Source organism: Alternaria burnsii (assembly GCF_013036055.1).
Source record: "Alternaria burnsii strain CBS107.38 chromosome Unknown 750, whole genome shotgun sequence".
Classification (NCBI taxonomy): domain Eukaryota; kingdom Fungi; phylum Ascomycota; class Dothideomycetes; order Pleosporales; family Pleosporaceae; genus Alternaria; species Alternaria burnsii.
The window spans coordinates 1,315,351-1,331,317 of record NW_024066108.1 but is presented as its reverse complement, the minus strand read 5'-3'; the positions used below and the strand labels follow the sequence as shown (position 1 = coordinate 1,331,317).

The 15,967-nt window shown below is 51.2% G+C and overlaps 4 protein-coding genes across 4 annotated transcripts; 2 read left to right on the top strand and 2 right to left on the bottom strand.

The window, feature by feature from the left end:
- Positions 1-37: 37 nt before the first annotated feature.
- On the top strand, positions 38-3,692 carry GT037_001859 (nucleotide-diphospho-sugar transferase; the record flags this gene model as incomplete). The annotated part of the gene is made up of 2 exons (XM_038926906.1): positions 38-1,535; positions 2,347-3,692. 2 exons carry the CDS (start codon positions 38-40, stop codon positions 3,690-3,692), a joined length of 2,844 nt encoding a protein of 947 aa, XP_038790198.1.
- Positions 3,693-3,823: 131 nt separating this feature from the next.
- On the bottom strand, positions 3,824-8,099 carry GT037_001858 (5-oxoprolinase; the record flags this gene model as incomplete). Its single annotated transcript, XM_038926905.1, has 3 exons — positions 3,824-5,508; positions 5,555-8,006; positions 8,052-8,099. The coding sequence occupies 3 exons, from the start codon at positions 8,097-8,099 to the stop codon at positions 3,824-3,826; spliced, it is 4,185 nt and encodes a 1,394-aa protein (XP_038790197.1).
- A 2,345-nt stretch (positions 8,100-10,444) lies between these two features.
- Positions 10,445-11,707, top strand: GT037_001857 (uncharacterized protein; the record flags this gene model as incomplete). The annotated part of the gene is made up of 3 exons (XM_038926904.1): positions 10,445-10,483; positions 10,537-10,882; positions 10,932-11,707. 3 exons carry the CDS (start codon positions 10,445-10,447, stop codon positions 11,705-11,707), a joined length of 1,161 nt encoding a protein of 386 aa, XP_038790196.1.
- Positions 11,708-13,809: 2,102 nt separating this feature from the next.
- On the bottom strand, positions 13,810-15,130 carry GT037_001856 (uncharacterized protein; the record flags this gene model as incomplete). Its single annotated transcript, XM_038926903.1, has 4 exons — positions 13,810-14,262; positions 14,314-14,519; positions 14,574-14,922; positions 14,978-15,130. The coding sequence occupies 4 exons, from the start codon at positions 15,128-15,130 to the stop codon at positions 13,810-13,812; spliced, it is 1,161 nt and encodes a 386-aa protein (XP_038790195.1).
- Between the last annotated feature and the right edge of the window lie 837 nt (positions 15,131-15,967).

Genomic DNA, 15,967 nt, shown 5'->3' with positions numbered 1-15,967 from the left:
ATTCGTTACGATCACTGCTACATCTTCAATATTAGCCATGCCAACCACAAATGGGGGACTCTTGGATCATGGCCGCCTCGACGACGTCAAATTGTCACCAACGATATGGAAACCAGTCCGAACAGCAAGATGGAGTCTTAACATCGTGCGCCCGGAATTCTTGAACTTACGCTCAAACACCAAGAGCAGCTCCACCAGACCGACAGCGTGGTTAGACGGTCTAAGGGGATTTGCAGCGTTCTTGGTATATCTGCATCACAATCAACTGTGGTCCCACGGTGGCAAAGGGAATCTGGTCTTCGAAAACTCGTTCGGCTACGAGGGAAGATACTACTCCGCAGCTTTCCCTTTCGTACGACTCTTCTTCTCTGGTGGCCATTTCGCCGTCGCCATCTTCTTCGTCATTTCAGGATATGTCCTCTCGCTCAAAAGCCTGAGACTCATACAAGAGGGAAAACCATCAAGCGCATCAGAAACGGTTGGCTCCGCTCTCTTCCGTCGCTGGCTTCGACTTTACATTCCTGTCATCATTGTCACGTTTGCCTGGACGTCGTTCCGACACTGGAGTAAACTCTCGCTTGACATGCACGAGATGAAATCCACATTCCGCGAAGACGTCATTGACTGGTACCAAACCTTCAAAAACTACAGCTTCGTATTCTCTACAAACATCTATGAGTTCACGGAAGCGTATCATCCCCATACCTGGTCAATACCTATCGAATTCAAAGGATCCATTGTCATCTACACTACACTTTCTGCACTTTCGCGGTGCACACGAAACGCTCGTTTATGGTGCGAGGTGGCTTTGATCACATACTTTCTCTATGTGGTAGACGGCTTCTACGCAGCATTGTTCATGTCCGGGTTATTGCTGTGTGACCTTGAATTACTGGCCCAGCGGGACGAACTCCCGCGCTTTCTTAGTGCGCTGGCCGGATTCAAGGAGCTCATATTCTTCCACTTGTTCATTGCCGCACTTTACCTCGGCGGAGTGCCGGCATTCGATGCGCCAGAAATCGATCGCACCGTTCTCATCTCCAGGTCGCCTGGATGGGTCTGGCTGTCACATCTCAAGCCCCAAGCTGTCTTCGACGCAAAGTGGTTCTACCTCTTCTGGGCTGCATTCTTCGCAGTAGCCTCAATCCCACGCCTGCCATGGCTCAAGCGCTTCTTCGAGACTGGTTTCTGCCAGTACCTTGCGCGCATCTCGTTTGCGCTATACCTAGTCCACGGGCTTGTAATATGGACCCTGGGAGACCGACTTTACGCCGCGGTTGGGCTCTCAAGGCCATTTCACAAGGACGGTATACCAGGATGGGTCGACAAGTTTCCGCTCCCCAAGAAAGGGCCTATGGGTCTCGAGGTTGCATTCTGGCTACCACAGCTGATCATTCTTCCCCTTACACTCTACGCTGCCGAGGTTGTTACGAAACTAGTCGATGAGCCCAGCGTCACATTAGCCAATTGGCTTTACAAGTGTACGGTCCGGCCACAAATAACCCCGCCGAAGCACCAGCGCAGCTACTCTGTACGTTAGAAATTTAATCAGTCTTGCGTTGGAGTTTTTTCTCTGCGTCATCGCCTTGCATTGGACCACATGCACGCTTGCGTGCTCATCTCTTACTCGGCTTCATGTGATTTTACCCGCTCAGGGAATTCCCGTCACAACACTACTGCAGGTGCGGACGGGGTAAGGTGCATTATCATGGAGGCATAACATCTATTGGTTGTTCCGAATTGGAGCTTGCTCCGACACCGCACCCCATGGGGTAATCTCTGGGCGCCTGGGCATTGAACGTCGGTCTTTGCGCGCCTGCGTCAGACTCGCTGAGCACAGCTTTATAGCGAGCTTTGGATTGGACGGCTTAGGAGAGTTTTAGAATCAGGATATCAGGTTTCTTAATTAGTGTGGCCACCTCCTCAAGTTCCGAGAGCGCAGGCATGTCAGGCATGCTATTAGGGATAGGGACGGGGATTAGAGCAGATTCCATTGCTTTAGAGTCAGCAGGGAAACAGAATAGAATAGGGAACTTACCTAGGGTTTTAACGTTGTAGTTTAGTGTTTCTCGTTCATGATCGGCAGCGCAGCTGCCTTATCGTGTTCTCCGTCTTTAAATTGCGCGCCTGCAGATCGTTGTTAGCGGCAGCACCCGAAATTGGCGACAACGCCGCGTACTATCTGAAGCCTTGCTCTCATCAGTGTTGAGGCGATGATCAGGTCATCGGCTTTGTTACCATTATTCAAGTAGCACCTCCTCTCTGTCCCGTCGTCGGCTCAATTATGACGTAGGTGTGTGCCCGAGCATTTCGACTGTGGGTGCATGTGATATCCGCCCCTTCAAGGATTGACTAAAGGTTTGTCGCCAAATGTGCGTTGTGTCTCCGTACACATCATGCGACGCCGACATAATATTACTTTAGCAACACTTGCTTGTCTCGGAACAGTTTACCTGGTTGCACAACACCGACACGAATTTGAAACCACACCAGGGGGTGCACACATCAGCGGAATTGAGATACTGCCGTCTGACAGGCTCACCTCCTCCCACCAAAACGATGACTTCTCTATCCTGAAGGATAAAATATCAAGCCAAGCAATACCAGAAGATGTCAGGTCGCCACTAGAGGAAATCGCCGCTTCCGCTATTGAAGAGCCTAGTCTAGACCTCCAGTCGAGACCTTCCTTCGAGGAAGTCCTGCCGTCATCAAGAATAGACAGCGGAGCCGAGACGAAATATCCTTTCCAAAACGACTTACAGCTTGACTTACCTACCACCGTGCTTCAACGGTACTCGACACAAAAGCCTCACGGTTACGACGCCGGCTCCTCTGGAAGCTATGCGTATGCAACATTTCTTGCTACTCGTAACCCCTCTCTTAAAGATCCCTACTTTCTCGCTATTCATTCGCTCATCTATCGGATACTCTGGTCTTCCCAAACACGTAGCCAAAAATACCCGCTCATCGTTTATGTGGCCGAATATGTAACAGACGAGCAGCGTGCGCTCCTTAGAGGAGCCGGTGCACTAGTACGCGAGCTCTCACCTCTTCAATGGGAATGCAACGTCTCTGGCGTGCAAGACCGATGGAAAGATCTCTTTGCCAAGCTCAATATGTGGAAAGAGACTGAGTTTGAGCGCATCCTGTTCTTGGATGCCGATGCGTTTCCATTGGCGAATATTGATGAGATGTTCGACCTCGCTCCTAAGCAAGATTGCATACCGGAGAAACTGCATCTTGATGACTTTCTATCCGACGGGCCAGTTTGCGAGTCTTACGTCTTCGCTGGTGTCGCGCAAGATATCTTCAATGCGACATATCCCAACGTCAACGTCGGGTCGATGGTCTTCACTCCCTCGTTGCGCATGCATGCACGACTTGTGCAGAACTATGTCAAGACCGACAACTACGATTGCGTAATGGCTGAGCAGGCGTTTTTGAACTGGCAGTTTGGTCCGGAGAGTGCATATCCAGTGACGAAGTTGGATAGACAATGGGGTGGATTCTTTCCCATGGAGGACGAGGGCGATGGAAGACTGAAGGTTGTCCACGAGAAGCTCTGGGTTGCGAAGGAGGGATGGATGAAACAGGAATGGGAGAAGGGTTGGAACGAGATGAACGAGTTCTATGAGAGCGCTGAATTTGCCAAAGCGAGAGAGGAAGATGGTATAATTTCTGGAAGCGAGTAGGATGCACGAATTGTCTTGGTTTCAGAAAGCCCTAGACAACCATGGACATGATTTACATATCTTCAAGAAAGCATCAGCTCTTTGGATGAGATTCGCTGTCCACGTTGCTCATACTATACACGAAGCAGTGTCTACGCACTGGCCTCTGCAGTGCTCTGCCTTTCGGCTATACTTCCACCCTTCCAGCTTCCCCTTGGATCGACCTTGTTCTGCACCCTACTTTCCTCACCTTCCTTACCCCAGCCACCGCCGCCAGGCGTATGAATGATGATCCTCTCACCCGGCCGCATAGCTGCCGTATTCTTAGCACCCATGTTGATATATCTGTACTCCACATCTTCTTTCGCTCTTGCAGCGTCTTTCTTCTGGGCCGCTTCTACTGCATCAGATGTCCTAGGCGCGTGTGTAGTGTCCAGAGGTTCTGTGGGGCGCTTGGAATCCGAGTTCTGATCAATAGCCTTCTTGTCTACTTTCTTGACCCAGATGTTCAAGCCGCATGCTGCATCGCCTCCTCCTTCCATGCCGTACGGATGATATACTCTTCGCTCGCTAAGAATGCTGACTTGGACGGGGATGCGGAACTCGATGTCGCGAATCACACCCTCGCCACCAACGTGCATGCCCTTACCGGCACTATCTTGTCGTAGCGAGAACTCACGGAGCAGAACAGGATACCTTCGCTCGAAGACCTCAGAGTCGGTGATGCGGGTGTTGGTCATATGTGTATGCACACCGTTCGTGCCATTCCATGTTGAGCCAGCGCCAGATCCTCCTGCAATTGTTTCATAGTACCCGAAACCTTTCGTCTCTTTGCGTTCGCCGCTCTTATCACCTTCTCCATATGTTGTGCCGCCAAAGCCAAAAGTGAGGTTGTTGCAATCACCCTGACTCGCAGCGCAGGCCTTGAACGCCTTAAGAACTACGTCGGTAACACGTTGACTTGTCAAAACGTTGCCGCCCACAACAGCCGCGTTGTCGGATGGTGAGAGGAAGGACTTCTTGGGAATGAGGACATGGATCGGTTTGAGGCAACCTTGGTTCAACGGGATGTCCTCGCTGATAAGGCAGCGCAGACAGTAGATGATAGCAGAGTAGGTAACGGCTTCTGGCGCATTGATGTTTCCGTAGACTTCAGGGCCTGTACCGGAAAAGTCGAATACAGCCTCACCCTTCTCGGGATCGATCGATACCTTGAGCCGGATAGGGCTTCCATCATCCATGAAATCCTCTGCGCTAAGATCTTGGCCTTCAAAACGCTTGTAGACGTCTTTGAGTAGAGCACGAACAGATTGCTCTGCGTTGGCTTGGATGTTGGTCATGTAGAACTTGACGACTCGCTCGCCATAGTCCGACATTAGTGTGCTGATCAGGTTGATACCTTTTTGATTGGCGGCAACTTGTGCCTTCAGATCGTTGATGTTGTCACTAAGGCATCGTGTACCGGAGCAACCAGGATACTGGCCTGGTTCGTCCAGAAGAAGCTCGGTGATGCGCTTCTCGTTGAAGTGCCCTTCGGATACTAGTTTCTCAGATTTGATAGCCGCACCTTCTTGGTAAAGCTCTTTTGATGCAGGAGGCATAGAGCCGGGGAGTATGCCTCCAATATCGGCATGATGCGCGCGTGAAGCAACGTAGAAGATGATATTGTCACCACTAAAGGCGGGCGTGATTACAGTGATATCTGGCAGGTGAGTGCCGCCGAACATGGGGTGGTTCGAAACGAGGACGTCACCCTTCTTGAGCTTGCCCTTCCATATGGCGGCTTGTTTGCGAACACAGGTTGACATGCTACCGAGATGTACCGGTAGATGAGGGGCTTCACTGCCATTAGCCGAGTTCAGTCACTTTAGCAATCGACGTACCGTTGGCGACAAGTCCACCATTCTCATCAAACAGCGCGCAGGAATAATCCAGCCGTTCCTTGACGTTGGTGGAAACACTAGTTTTCTGGAGTGCGCGGCCCATCTGCTCAGCAATGGCCATGAATCGATGCGCAAAGATGCTGAGCAGGATTGGGTCGACCTCTTTCGTACCAACCTCCTTCTCTTGGTCTTCCGTCTCACCAATGTTTATCACCACGTGGGTATTGATGACAAGCGCAGTAGCGCCAGGTGTCACAACAATAGTCTGCGTGCCATCCGCGATAATTGCTGGCCCCTTCAATCGATCACCAACTTCCAAATCCTCGAGCTTGTAGACTGAAGTGTCTTGTCGACCACCCTCGAAGAATACCTTGCGAGTGTCGTAGCGCTTCGTGTCGCCTGATATATCCTTTGGTTTGATCTCTTTGAGTTGCTGATCTACGCTCTTCTCGAGACCTTCAAATGTCTTGCCGATGCCACGAGCTCGCACATCATCTACAATGATATCGCGATCAGGTAAAGTGAAGCCAAATTCTTGTTCATGCTGCTTGACGAAAGCCTTGCCAAACGCCCATTCATCTCCATCGTATTCTTGTTGTGCCTCCTCCTTAGTCGGCTTGATAATCATGAGGGCGGATTCTGTTCCTCGATATCTTAGATTGAGGTACTCCTCGAAGTGGACGTGGTCCTCATCAAAGCCCTGATCTCTGAGCGTACTCGTCGACTTGCTCTTTAGATCCGCCATCTTGTTCTGCAAGTACTCTCTTGTTTCCTTCTTGTCCGACCATACGGTAGACTCTGGTTCTTGCCTCTCATCAACAACGTCGGCAAGCGCCATACCATATGCAGAAAGAACCGACGAGTAACGATGGATCAGAATCTGCGAGATGCCAAGAGCTTCGGCGATGGCCACCGCATGCTGACCACCGGCACCACCAAACGTCGCGAGCCGGTGCTTGCTTGTATCATGTCCACGGGCTTCGGTCAGACTGCGGATGGGTCGTGTCATGGTTTCATTCGCAATCTTGATGAAACCGTTCGCGATATCGTCCAGCGACATTTCTTTCTCCTTGTTGCCGCCTGCGACCTCTTTATTGATCTGCTCCGCCAGCTCCTTGAACAACTTCTCGCTCGCCTGCGCATCGAGCCCCTCGTCTTCGTTCCTACCAAAAATCTTAGGAAAGAAGTCTGGTAATAAGCGCCCAAGGAACAGATTCGCGTCTGTGATTGTCAACGGACCACCCTTGCGATAACAAGCTGGACCTGGATGTGCGCTCGCAGACTCTGGGCCCACAACAAAAAGTCCATTCCTCCAGAAGAGGCGCGATCCACCACCAGCAGCCACAGTATTAATATCGAGTTGTGGTGATTGGATGGTAACACCGGCCGTCGTAGTTTCGAAGACATGATCGTAGCGTCCAGCGCCGTATCTGCTCACGTCGGTACTAGTGCCGCCCATATCGAATCCAATGACAGGAATCCTGGTTTTGGGATCGTACGATGTGAGCGCATAACCAACGACACCTCCGGCAGGACCAGAAAGGATAGCTTTCAGGCCTGAGAAGATATCGACGTCGACCAGGCCTCCGTCTGACTGCATAAACTCGCAGCGTGCGCCTCTTGACCCCTCCTCGCGTTTCACGCTCTTGGTACCAAGGCCGCCCTCGAAGCCTTTGGAAAAGCCATCGATGTACTTCCGTATCGCGGGCGTGAGATATGCGTCAGCGCAGGCCGAAGTGGCTCGTGGGACCAGCTTAATCATAGGCATGAGCTCGTGACTCAGACTGACATGCTCAAAGCCAATCTCCTTCGCGATCTTTCCCACCAACGCCTCGTGCTTTGGGTATGTGTATCCATGCATCAAACATACCGCAATGCTCTTCAGTCCACCGTCGTAGACCTCCTGCAACTGCCTTCTTATCGCCTCTTCCTGGGGCCGTTGTAGGATGCGCACCGTCTCACCAGACAAGCCCTTGACCAAGTCAGCCTTGTCGCCAGCCTCTTCTATGCTCTTGGCCTGTGTTTGGTTCCTTTCTGGATCTTCGGCGTAGTCTTCCAATGTGACGCGCTCATCGATCTCGACAACCTTCTTGTACAGCACCTCAGGCTTCCGGATGTCGAGCGCGAAGATGTTGGGCCGACTCTGGTTTCCAATCTCAAGACAATCCTTGAAGCCCTTTGTGACGACCATGGCAATGTCTTCGCCCTTTCTCTCTAGAAGCGCGTTAGTCGCGACCGTGGTGCCCATGCGTATGCTCTCGATCTTGGACGTGTCGAGCGGCTGTCCACGGGGGATCTCGGTTCCAGTGAACTTGGAGAGGAGGCGGCGGATGCCTTCGAGCGGCGCGTCATCGTAGTTGGAGGGGTCGACGGAGAGCAGCTTGATGAGGATGTCGTCCTCCATCTTGCCGGTGCCAGGATTGCCTACGCAGTCGGTGAAAGTACCCCCACGCTGCACTGTCAGCTATCGCCATGCGTGTGTGTTTTGGTAGCATACATCAATTGCGATGCGGATGCCCCGCTCGCTAATCTTTGGAGTCGCCATGTTGATGGGGGCTGGTGACGCTCAAGGTGCTATGGCAGAGCTTCAGGAGGATAAGAGCATCGGCAGACGCCAGAAGACACCTCAGAGTGAGCAACAAGTGATGTGAGGTTTGTACGTGACATGATGCAAGCCACACGCAACTGCATGCATCACCCACGAGAATCGAAAGTGGGGTAATCTTCCCGTTGCTGCCCCGCGACATCGGGGCCCTTTTGTCATCCACCTCATCTGCGTCACCTAAACTCCGCGGCTTTCGCTGCCTTAGGCTTAGTGCGCTTGGTCATCATCCAACCACCTATACGGCTGCTCCCGTCAAACCACAATCGGAGCGTCGTCAATCTTCTCTGCCGTCAGAACAAGGTTCGCATGGCTGCGATGTCCTTGGATACCGCAGTGTCGTGACAAGAAGTGGGACAAAACAGCGACACCCATCGCGTCTTGGTCACGAATTCGCGTGTAGCGCGTCTGCGTTCCGAAAGATTACCTTGCCTTTGATCCTATCGCCCACCCGGCTCAGTCAAACGGCTGTATCCGTAGCCGGCTTCGATAGCAACTATCGGGAGCAAGAGAATCCAGAAATAAGGAGCGCCTCGAAAAGTTAGCAATGTGAACGGCACGAGCTCCAAGTCATGGCTGACAAGCTTGCTTGCAACATGATCATGGCCTCAAGCCAGGAAGGTTGGAGAGCGCCGGGAATTGAATTGTTACAAGGTTCATAGTCAACCACACGCGTTTGAAGGCTTCCCCGCCAAGGATATTGAAGCAGAGAAGGCAAGAGTAGCAGCTGCAGATGTTATGCTCAGCAAAATATCAGACTGGCTAACAGACACTTTTTCCAACGCCCACAGCGGCTAGCACGTATGGGGTCGAAGCACTGGATCTTGCGAGGGTTTTCGAGGCCTATCGATGTATCTCATTCAAGAAAAAATCAAAAAGAACCACTAAGCTTGTTTGACGTCCCATATCTCAACGAAAATGGGGTTCTCTAGCAACTCGGTTAAGTTGCCTTCTGCCCAGAGCCTCGATATTTCTGGGCAGCAAAAGGTAAAAAAAAAAACATACAACAGCGGGGATTCGCTAGTGGTCACCCACCTAACTACTAATCCGCCGGTACACTGCTTGTATATGGCTGAGCGGACGGGAAGCCTAATTTTCAGTGTCCTATGGTCGTATGTGCAAATTTGGATAGTTTTATAGTAAATATCGGTACGGTGTGATGATAGAGGTGTCTGGGCGAGGATCAGGCTACTTGGTATGCTCCGGCAGACTCCGGGGTGGTCGTGGTCGTTGGCATCGGTCCTATTGTTAAATGGTGGTCTGATGGTTGTTGGGCAGAAATGCGTTCTGCAAGAGGTGGTGTTTGGTCGCTTCATGCCTTCAACATACGTACAGCCTGGATTCCATTTATATTGCCATGAAAAGGTCCAAGGTCATCGACTGGCAACACGTACCTTGTACAACACCAAAACAGGATCTGTGGATACATACGTATCATGATCGCTATATGACTAGCACTCCGCCTGCAGGTAGGGTGATGCAGTCAGCTTACATAGGTAGCGACCGTTGATGACAGGAACCTGGCGATGTACGGGTCGAAACCAACATATATGGGTACATGTCTTAAGCGGAACGCGTTCTCGCAAGTCTGTATGGAAGCCGAGGTTAGGGAGAGCGCGATGGCTGTTAGCACTGGTGGGGTGGACACGTTTCAACCTTCCTACGATGGACAGAAATGTACTGCGAAGATATCAACCCGCCTCAACAAGTCCGTCCAGTCTATTTTAATGTCTAAAGGCAAAGCTTACGCAGAAAAGTCGCGGTTTGCAACTGTCATCGCCCATACGGCGTCTCATCTCCGCGCTTTGCCTAAATCCAAGACAGCTAGCGTCATGACATCACCGCACATGTCGCCTCCACCTTGGCTGGCGCGGCTCACATCCGCATCGTGAAAGCAGCGGTCAGTGAACTGCGCCCATGCCCATTCCACTGATTGCGCGACATTTGGCGCAATCAGGTGCCGTAAATTTCCATGCAAGGGCGATCTTGGGGCTCGGACACCGTTTGAGGCCGCGACTCGCGCATGTTACAGGTTGCGGGTGGACAGAATGCGTCATTGAGGGCGTGCAGAGGGGTGATGGGTTTATTCTCCGCGCTTTTCTTTTCCTACCCTACTCTTCCGTAATATCAGTATTTGAAAACGCGGCTGCTTTTGCTAGATCAAAGTCAAGAGTGGGAAGTTATCATCCTCGAACTTGCTCCAGAGGAAGCAATCTTCTCGGCACTTTCCACGATTCACATCCCGGAACGACGTGTGAGCGTAGTTGCTCACCACCACCAACGCGAAAATGAACTATGCATCATGGATCGAAGAGAAGAAACTCAAGGTAAACATGTGACGGATCTACATGTAGTATACAAGCTCACACAGGCGACTCAGAAAACCTTCATCGTGGCCACATTGGCGTCTACTCTCGTCGGCACATTCACAGCGTCTATGGGGCTATGGGAACGCGTCGCAGATAGGCGCGAACAGCATCGACAGAAACAGCGCGACTCAAAGCAAGATGGCGAGATCAAGGAGCTAAAGCAGCAGTTCGAAGATGCACAGAAGAAAGCCGAGGGCAGACAACAGGAGATTGATCGGCTGAAGAACGGCGGGGGAGGCGGGCAGTGGGGAGGGCGCGACGATGTAGGAAATAACTTTCAGAGAGATGGCATGATGATTCAGAGGATGTATGACCAAGGCTATGGGAGAATGGGCAGCCGGTTTGCCCAAGGCGATGGTAGGTATTCTGAGTACGACAGCAAGTACAATACTGACTCTCCTTACAGCCATCGTCGAGAACCAACTGCAAGCGCAGATCATACAGCTTCAACAAACTGTCATTAACGTCTTGCAAGACGCCCTCTACAACGACCGCCAGCTGACCCGCGCCGACATGGCCAAGCTCATTGCCGCCTCGAACCAAGCCCGAGAAGGCTCCATGGTAGCCCTACAAGAAGCACAACAGCGTCTGGGAGGCTCACAAGCAGGCGGCGGCGAATTCCGTCCCGCATCGCCTGCGCGCTCCTTGGTCCCTTCGCAACGCGCACCTAGTGCGATAATGGATGTCGGGGAGCAACTCTTCTGCCGCTACGCTCTCGACTTACAACATATGCCCGGCAAGCCCCTAGCATCTACTTTTGCACCTGGAGGTAGCTGCGCATGTCCCGCGTGCGGCGTTGTTCTCGATGTCACCAGCGAAGACTTCTGGATGATCGGGAAGCGAACGCCCATTACCATGTACGACAAGACGACCGGATACGAAACTGATATCATGGAGACACGCGAATTTCGTCTTGCCCAGCGCTTCGTTCTCAAATGCCACACCCCAGATGGCGAGTACGCGTGCACAATCTGTAGTAGGGGCAGAGACGTAGATGCGATCTGCCGAACGGTAGACAGCTTAGTGAAGCATGTAGGGACATACCATGATGTAGGCGAGCTGGAGGGAGAAATTGACCTACGAGAGGCCAAGGTCGAGACAACGAGAATGAGCCTTCCTGCTGCGCCACGAGCACCAAGTCCACCAAGAAGCGTGCTGAGAGAAGAGGTGATCTATCGATGATAAAATGGCGGTGACGACGGTGTCAATGCGTTTGAGGGGGATGTTTCTATCGTCACAGCGAGGCGTTTGGATCGCGATTATACCTTTTTGGGGTGGGAGGCTTGCATGGGCGCATGTTACGATTTCTTCCCTCCATGATGTATGAGTAAATGATATAACGAGACCCACCTACCCAACCAGTAGTATACGATTCTCTGAGTTACAGTGCATTTCTTTGCCTTATAAATTCTTTAGCGGGTGTGCATGTACGGAAGCATGTTCAGCGAAGTCCCAGGCCGATATCGAAATTAAGTAGCTGTGGTACCTGGCCTAGCACCCGGCTGACCACCATACCCAGAAATCTAGATTTCAGCCGCACACTACATGTTGATCCACAAAGCTTGTCTAAACGTCAATTGCCACAAAAACGAGGCTCTCTGTTGGGATGAGGCCGTCTGTTCCGAGCAGGGATAGTGGTCTGTGCGTTACAGTACATGAATACGTCATTAGGGTGCTGCAGCTTGAGGTGTAAGGTGTCCACAACTACCTAGGTACAAGCAGTCACACCACACCTGTACCTCAACACCCGATTGTTGTTTTTACCTCGATTGTTTTCGAATGCATGTTGTGCTCTTACGGTCTTGTTTGCTACATTGTTATGGCCAATCTTCCGCTCTGAGCTGCGTTCAGCTGAGGCACCCTTATCTCCATCGCGCCAGTGGACCATTCCATTCAAGCGCTATGCGACCATATGCTTACAACTACATAAGCTCGACCTGGTATTAGCATGCGATCAAACCGAGTTTGGACCTCAGAAATCATCCTCAGGAGGTGTTGAATACCTGGCCGATACCACTACCGGTTATGAGCCCCCTACCACAAGATCCGTGGACAGCAAAAGGAGTCAAAGCGTAGAAGCTCAGCAACAGTATCTTACTTCCACAGTGTTGGTATAAGAACATCCTACTCAGAAAACCTAATGCGTAGTTGGTCACCACTTTGATGCGCGCGCGACTACCTCTCATACTGCGATTTAGGTCTATTCGATAAGCGGCCTACTATGCGAAACATCATAATGGTACATCAAAGGACAGAAGGGTATGGTGCGAACGATCTTGGCTAACGGCTCCTGCAGGTCTTGAACATGAAGTTTGCCGATCTCGTCACCGCCCCGGCCCCACACAACCGCAGGAATTTTCTTTGTCAACCACCAAACCACAACTCAGCAAGGTGGATGAAAGCGACACTTAGAATCTCAAGTCTGAGTGCTGCACTTCAACATCGCTACCGTGGATAATATTGTTGTATTTCCTCTGTCTTCCATCAATCAATAACATCGCCCGGCTAGCTCAATCGGTAGAGCGTGAGACTCTTAGCTTTCACGTCCTAACAAGACTCGATTGGTTATCTCAAGGTTGTGGGTTCGACCCCCACGTCGGGCTCATTGTTTTTGTGCTCCTGTTGACCATGCCGTCGTCGTCGTTGAAGTGGTGGTTGACTTTGGAGCAGGTTTTTTTTTGCCAAGCATTCCTGCCACCCCCATATTCTTCACCAGGCCCTGTGCATGAGGATAGTGTATACCCTATCATGTATGCATCATGCTGCTATCATTATTTTTAATGCCAGTGTCTGCATCTATCAGGAGACCTTCCGGAGGAATTACACACCAACCATACTACAAGTGGGACAAAGACTACAGAGCAAGGTACTGCTACTAGAGACACTACGGATGGAGACAGAGCGCTTGTTCTGTTCTAACATGCTGACTGTATCAAAGACCATATCAAACGTCACGATTAGTAGCCGTCGTAGGAAAGTTGACGAACATCGTTAATATTCCTGTTGAGGAATGGATTCGACAGGGCCTGACAGAGCTAGGCACCCCTACAACTCCTGTTATATCCAGTCCTTCGAGATGATCTTCCTTTGGTTGAGCCCTTGTTCTTCAATACTCCCCCTTTCGACTTTGGAGCCTTTGATGGCATATGGTCTTTATCTATTATGGTGTAGCCATGTTCCGTGGTTTCAACTCGTACGCTCAGGTACGACATGCTGTTGGTCGAATGCTCATGCCTCGAATTCTGGTTTCTAAGGTTTGTGCCAGCACATGACCCCTTGGCTCGTCACACTGCCTTCCAGGATGACTGTAGACCTTGCTTTGTAGCCGAAACTGACACGTCAACTTCCTTCTTGACTGTAATATCCAAACCACGGCCGCTGTGATCACTGTTCTGGGTTGGTGCCCGAGTTGCATAACCAGCGTCTTGCTGTGTTCCGACAATCCTCTCCTGGCTCTCATTTCCTTGCGCCGTATGAAGCACGCTAATGTTATACGGATCCTTTGGCTTGCGGAATCCCAGACGCGATGCCTTTGATCCGTCGCCTCCACTCCCCGATAGCTCGTGAGATTCGTAGCCGTGTGATGGCTTGTTCGATGGGTACGAGTTGGAGCTGTCGTAGTTGCCACTCCAGAACCGGCTGGTAAAAAGAGGACGAATGATGGTGGCTTGACCGATGATGATTGCGACAATATCTTCTCGACAAGACCAGATGGCCGCTGTTTGGCCTTGCTGAAGCTGCAATAACTGTTAGCCGGAAATTGGACCTTTTGCTCGTTAGACACTTACCGCCATGACGAAATAAACCCGCAAGATTGCCGCTATCATGATGAACATAGCTCCGGAGAACATGATCATCAATCCAATCTTGCGGCCCCATGAGATCTTGAGTGGGATGATGATGGGGATGGGGATGAGCATGATGCATACATCCGTCAACAGATTCAACACCAATATGGTCACCAAGAATGCCGGACTCTGCGGCATGCAGTATTCTGGTAAGTTCATTCAGCTTCAACATCGCTCTGAAGTGATGCAGCGTTACTCACTGCCTGGGTCCGGAAGAATCTGCCATATCTTGTGAAAAGGGCGACATGCTGAGCCGAGCAAAATCCAGATAGAGATGCCGGTTACGCCGACGAACACCATGGTGGGGACGATGAACATCTTCACCCATACTACACTGACCACTCGTCTGTAGAGAAACAACATGTTCAACTTCAGAGTCCAGATCAAGCCGATGTAGGTGAACCAACCAACCATGAACCACTGGCTGCCCTTTTGGCGTGCAGCCGCTTGCTCAGGGGTGAACGACAGTCTTTCTTGCATAGTGAGATGCGACGTGTCGCCGGTTCCTCCTACGATGTGAGCAGCTACCGTCATGCCTGTGTAACATGCCTGCGAATGTTAGTGCTTCTTCGCAAGTTCTCTTTGGTTGGATCACTCGACTTACCCACGCAAAGAAGATCAGGTAGTCGTCCGGATGCCACCCAGCGATACCGACCATCCTCGTGCGCGAGAACACTCTCAGCATGATAGCAATGCTTCCAAACGCGTATAGAGTCCATGTCTCGATGAGAGCCTGTTCCAGTGGGCTCACCGCCATGATTCTGGTATGTAGGAGAACAGCGAAGCTTCGCCAATAACGAAAAAAGTAGATTGGAGTTCCACAATCAAGAAATATTACACCACGTCACAGTGGCACATAAAAGAATAGATTGCGAGGTGTACATGCAAATGTCCTCAAACGGATGTTCCCGAACAATGCTTTTGAATCTCTTTGCAGCTCGAAGTACACGTGCATGCCTCATCCAAACAACGTCGCAACACAAGGACCAGTCACCAGCTTTCGGTGCCTGAAGTCTTGCAACGCCGACCACTGAGCACTTTGACCACACTCAAGGCGTTGACCCGGTGGCCCCGATCCATGTCTTCCGCGCCCCTCTCAAAAGAAATCTTGTCCCGCAATAGCCCCATCCAGTACAGTTCCCCCAGTTGCAGCCACAAAGGTCCTTGAATAAGAGCCGTTGCACTGCCGTAGTGCCCGGAACCACTCCCTGACTTGTTACTTGTGCAAGAACTGGCGAGGCTGCATCAGTGACGTCGGGCCTTCTGTACGAACCTACCGCACTTTCGATATCCCTGATATACCCACATCTCCACCCATTCGAGACTTTAAGACCCTCGAATTATCCTCGGATAAATGACTCCGCGAGTATACACATCGTTCTTCACGTATAGACTAGGAAATCGATCCTAGACTTACGGTCATACTCGCGGGCCGTCGTCGGATGCGTCTTGAACTCGAATGGTCTGGAGTAAATACATTCAGTAAGATCTGCCAACTTGTAACACACAGTGGGAACGTCTCCTTCAATAATCGACATGATCACAGAATGAAGCTTTGCAGGTTATCTAGCGCCCGCGTCGCCTTTCCAAAATA